The following is a 5,530-nucleotide window of genomic DNA, read 5'->3' as shown; positions in this document are numbered from 1 at the left end:
CAGTGCTGTAGTCTGTATTTGCACTGTCACAGTAAACAGGGGAGGGCGTTTTCTAAAACGCTGACAGACTGAGATCTGTTGTTATGCTTTTTAGACATTTACGTTCAGCTTTGGAACAGTTACATTATCTTTGACTTCATCCACATCCCAGGCTTCATCTGTTACTCACCGGGATGTGGATAAGCCACTGTGTTGTGACTTTGCTGCAGTGTGTGATGCTTTGGTTGACCTTATCCACTGCCATTGCTCTCTCCCTGCAGGAGTTTGAGGTTCTGTCACAGATCCGGATCCTGCAGGTGTCCTGCTCCCAGTACAACCTTCCCCATCATCCCAGAATTGCTGCCTGGCTGCAGGGACACAAGATGCTCACTGACCAGGAGAGGTGGGACGGGACATTTCCTGGAAACAGCCACTATACATTTGTGTAACCAGCATTTTGAGCTGCAGAAGCACTGCTGTCACTGAGGAGTCTGAGAATCTGTCAGAGCCCATTGATCTATGGCGCCAGCGTCGGAGCCTTGTCAGCAAGAATCACACATATCTCATTGCTAGTGCAATAATTTGTGGCGTCTCATCGTGGGCTCCCTCTGGGAGTGGCAGACAGTGTGCACAGTTCATAGCTTCTTTACTGTTTGCTGTATTTCTGTGTTACTGACAGATGTTCAGTGGCATGAACCTGTGGTAGAGGGTTCTCAGGCTTCATGTAGTTTGTTACGTTGCAGCTACGAGCTGTCCAAACAGCTGGAGCCTCCGGTGGACTCGTGCTCACCGACCTTGTGGAGCCACCGCACCCTGACACAGAAGCTGTCCAGGTGAGTGTCCTGCTCTGCTCTCATTTGAATTTCAAGCACACATGATACATGCACATTTTACTATGCAAACAACACTTAAACGCTGACGTCACAAGTGGTACAGTGTTTGTTGACCCACTCTCCTTGAAAGGAATCATTAAAATAGATTCTATGACACTGTACAAGTTGAGTCTGTAAAACATGAGCTTTGTCTGGCTTTTTGGACACAAATGAAGTCTTTGTCCCCAGTCTCCTGACAGTGAGCGATGGGTCTAAGAAAGTCCCTGCTGACCAGGTCAGCGTTTCCTCTTCTGGGTCCAGTGGGTCGGAGATGGAGGACCTGTCCTCCTCCAACTTGGCCTGTTCCATCACGCTGCAGGTAAACAGCTGTTCAGGCCTGGTCAGGTGGTTTGCAGCCTCCAGTCTTTATTTACATTTTCAATTTGTGCTTAAAAAAGTAGGTTGAAACAACAGAAATTTGAATTAAATCTTAAAATATCACAAAAGAAGCTTTCCCACCTGGCTGAGGTGGAAAGGTTGGTGTATGAACAGAAGGACAGTGGGACATAACCTTGTGCTTTTTGTTTTCTCTGTCTCGGAGCTCTTTTTAATGACGTCATGTTGTGTCACTTCTCTGCGGTGACTGGGAAATTAGCCCCCAGCTGTTTGTCAGTATTCACATAATTTAAATGGATAGAAATGTGCATTCATTTGCATTTTCTTTTGCAGACGTTGTCAGAATTCAGTTAAACTATCCTCAGTTGTACTGACGGTGGTGTCGTTGGAGGTTTTGTGACAGTGTGTCTGCATCAGATGGGCGCAGAACAACGTCCACTGTTTACACTTCACAAACAACTGTCCCATGTTAAGTAGGCAAACAAACCAGGGGCATCTCTGATGAGAAGTCAAATACACTGAACAGCTTTAAGAACTGGGAAACATGCATCATTTCCTCTCATGGGATGTGTTACCACCATTTCTAATTAATCCTGCTCTGTGGAAGACTGCCTGTCTGTCATTTTGAAATATCTTTTCATAAACCAGTGCTATTGATCAGCCTTTACATCTGTCTGTGGGGTTTACAAACATTTAACCAATAAAAAGCAGAAGAAGCATAAGAAGGGCTTGTGACTACATCTCATGACTCCATTGGATCCTGAAACTGTCGGCACACTGTTGGAAAGGAGAGCTTCCTCTCACCTGGTTCTTTCCCCTGAATGAATAAAGGACGATGATGATGATGATGATCTGCTCCCTGCACAGCACAGTGTGAGGCTGCGTCCACATTGTAACAACTCAGACCTGATGTTTCCACAGAGGTGTGAACAAACCAAATCAGAGCTGAGAGTAAAGGCCTGAGATGTGGACACAGCCTAAAACTACAGATGCCATGAATGCTCATCTCTTGTTTCGTCCTCTCTGCAGTCCTTCCACAGCTCTTCCAACAACATGTCTGAGACCGTCTCTGTCTTCTCATCCTCCTCCTGCTCCTCCTCGGCTTCTTCCCCACACTCCCCCACTCCCCCCTGCTCCTCCTCCGACTGCCCGGCGGATGTCTCCTCTCCTGCCATGTTCTGCGGCGGAGCTCGGCCGAAGCCCGCTCCCTCCTCCCACCACAAACGTTCCGTGTCCATGACCTGCCTGCCCCTGTACAACCGTCAGGTGGCCGACTCCTGCATCATCAGGGTGAGCGTGGACCTGGGCCACAACAACGGCAACATGTACAAAAGCATCCTGGTGAGTTGCTACCAAATATACCCTGCTACAGTGCTGTACGCCTTCCAGCTACTTTACTCAGCTCATGCTTCTTAATACTGGTATAATAGGAAGCACTGTCCTTTTTACTCCTACTACTATCTGACAACTATCAGTGTGTATACGTATGATGAGCATATTGTATTGGATCTATCGGTGAAAGGGTTCTTCCACTACTACACTTGAACAGTGCCCCTTAATTAAACATGATGTTGTTATTGACTCTTCAAGCAAAAGCTTCCTTCATTAAACAGCCTTTAATGGCACTTATACTCTTCTGTAGCTGACCAGCCAGGACAAAACTGCTCAGGTGATTCAGAGGGCGCTGGAGAAGCATCACCTGGAGGGCATGGACTGGCAGGAGTTCACCCTGACACAGGTCATCTCCCAGGGACGAGGTCTGAACAGAAGAACTTGAAAAATACCTCCTGAAAATAGTGCTGAAACACACACACACACACACACACACACCTTCTACAACATGTATCTGGTTTTGTTTTCAGAGCTGCTCATACCAGAAAAAGCAAACGTCTTCTACGCCATGTCCACGACAGCCAACTTTGACTTTGTTCTTCGCCAGTTCCCCAAAGGCCAGAAGAAACCGCTGAGGGCCACTTCCAGCCTCGGACGATACACAAAGTAGTCCACACACTCTGCACCTGGAAGATGAGCCGCCTCCTAAGATGCTCCTGGAAATGGTTTTTATTTTTAATAGTTTTTATTTACAAAAGCTTTCTCTGACATGGTCCGTCCCTCAGTTGGAGACTGGTGAAGTAAATGTTTTTATGGCAGGGGGCGGGGTGATGCAAAAGCACTTTATGGAGAAGAAACTGATGGAGCTTGAAAAGCACCTAGTTCAGACTGTTGCGGTTACCTGGGTATTAAACTGAAAAATAAAGCCGCTCCTTTCTCTTGGGGCTGTGTGGGCAGTTTTCTCACGATGTGCAAACGTTGATGGATCCAGTAACTATGTGGACCCGAAGACCCAGAAACACACTGCTCCAGCCACACATGACCTGTCCATCCTCGAACACTGAGGAATGACCGAGCATTTCCCAACACGACTGGGTGTTGTGCCAGCTGAGGACTGGGTGGGCGTGTTCTCCCTTCATGGAGGCGACACTAGTTTCACTTCATCTGAAAGATCCTGGAAGAAACTGATGGAGCTTGAAAAGCACCTAGTTCAGACTGTTGCGGTTACCTGGGTATTAAACTGAAAAATAAAGCCGCTCCTTTCTCTTGGGGCTGTGTGGGCAGTTTTCTCACGATGTGCAAACGTTGATGGATCCAGTAACTATGTGGACCCGAAGACCCAGAAACACACTGCTCCAGCCACACATGACCTGTCCATCCTCGAACACTGAGGAATGACCGAGCATTTCCCAACACGACTGGGTGTTGTGCCAGCTGAGGACTGGGTGGGCGTGTTCTCCCTTCATGGGGGCGACACTAGTTTCACTTCATCTGAAAGATCCTGGGGATTCAATTTGAAGCTGACACTAAAATATAGATGTATGGAATATAACTAATAATGCATCTCATCACCGTCAGGCTGCCAGGTGACATTTAGGGCAAGAATTCCTGCATGAGTCCCAGTGTGGCAACTGGTTTTCCGTTATCTCCTGACTGGTTGGAACGTAGTTCCTAGTGTGGTTATCCAAAGCGCTGAGGCTTTGACCTGGATGACTGAGAATCTCCACAGACAGTGTGGTTTTAAGGAAGTCTTAGTTAATGGTGACTAAGTGTTTATAATGTTAACATGAGCCTTGTTTTTAACTTGAATTTTATGGGACAACTCTGACTGCATGTAACTGGAGCTTGACCTAAAGCTTTATGGGGAGTTTAGATGTGATACAGCCGATGCCTGTAGTGAGACAGCTGTTCATTGTCTCACCGTCACAGGGAATGGTTACACAACCAGCAGACATGTAGTAAAATCACCTTTAATCATTCGAGACATCCTGAAGTGCAGAGTCAAGGGCGTAGCTATCGAAGAAAGGTCTGTAACCACAGGAGCTTTGAGTCTGCGACATCCCCTCTCCTGCTAACTGAGGCGTAATGGATGAGATTCATTGGTTTAATAAAACTGCTTTTCATTCCCTCTGTCAGAAATGAAAGGGAATAAACCTCTTACTTGCATCTCTATGGCGTATTGGTGACTTTCTAATAAACTGTTTTCAGTCCTGTTTGTGTGGCTGCTGCTGATGAAGTTGTTTTTTTAAAGCTTAAGAAGTTTAAGGTTTATTCCCATTGGAATTAGTGTTGCACTGTAGGCTACAGAACATGATGCACATCCATTATCCACCAAAGGTTTGTTCCAAGAAAAAGGTACAAAACCAGAAATATCTTAAAATACATTGATTGAAACACAGAGCAGGGTCATAAAGGATAAAATATTGTAGCTGGAGATGTTATAGCTTTATTTTTCTTACATAAGTAGCGCCCATGAAGATGTATTAATTACAAAACAGTAATATAAATTGACCAATTATGTTGTTTTTCCTATTTTTTTATTTATTTGATGTTATTTGCATTATTTCAGTTTAGTTGTGGATGTATATGTATTGTTGCTATTTGAAGAGCAGCTCAGTGATTTCTACAACGATGAACCTGTTTCCAGAGTTGTCGCACATTGGACTGTTGTTAAAGTTCATTTAAACAATTCCAACCACTGCTCTACCCACCGCACCACAGTCGCCCCCGTGATGATCATTTCAGTGACACAATAAACTTTAATTTAATGTTTTAATTCAATAATTTAGTTGCCATGAAAGTTTGAACATTGTTGCTAAAACATCCAAATACAATTTATATTTATAGGTATTTAAATATTTGCAAAGTAAAAAAAACTAAAAACTGTGTTTGTGTGTCTGTCATTCACCGCCCCCATATTGTGGAGTATTGACACATAAAGGTATGTGTCAATCAAGATATGGGCAAGAACAGGGTTAACGATGATCAGGTGAAACATTGTGAGTGTGGTG

General features: G+C 44.9%; 1 protein-coding gene across 2 annotated transcripts in view; it reads left to right on the top strand.

The window, feature by feature from the left end:
- The window catches only part of LOC109973502 (ral guanine nucleotide dissociation stimulator-like 1), a 12,464-nt gene extending 8,807 nt beyond the window's left edge, over positions 1-3,657 (top strand). For both annotated transcript variants that reach the window (XM_020623155.1, XM_020623154.1), the window contains exons 12-17: positions 261-382; positions 723-812; positions 1,041-1,170; positions 2,217-2,528; positions 2,830-2,944; positions 3,050-3,657. In XM_020623155.1, coding sequence (XP_020478811.1) covers positions 261-382; positions 723-812; positions 1,041-1,170; positions 2,217-2,528; positions 2,830-2,944; positions 3,050-3,189 — 909 coding nt within the window. In that variant the 3' untranslated portion in view covers positions 3,190-3,657. The remainder of the gene's footprint in view (positions 1-260; positions 383-722; positions 813-1,040; positions 1,171-2,216; positions 2,529-2,829; positions 2,945-3,049) is intronic.
- The last annotated feature ends 1,873 nt before the right edge of the window (positions 3,658-5,530 follow it).

The sequence above is a fragment of the Monopterus albus genome, unplaced genomic scaffold (assembly GCF_001952655.1).
Source record: "Monopterus albus unplaced genomic scaffold, M_albus_1.0 scaffold292.1, whole genome shotgun sequence".
Lineage (NCBI taxonomy): Eukaryota > Metazoa > Chordata > Actinopteri > Synbranchiformes > Synbranchidae > Monopterus > Monopterus albus.
Note: the sequence above shows the minus strand (reverse complement) of the source record. Positions and strands in the feature narration are given on the sequence as shown.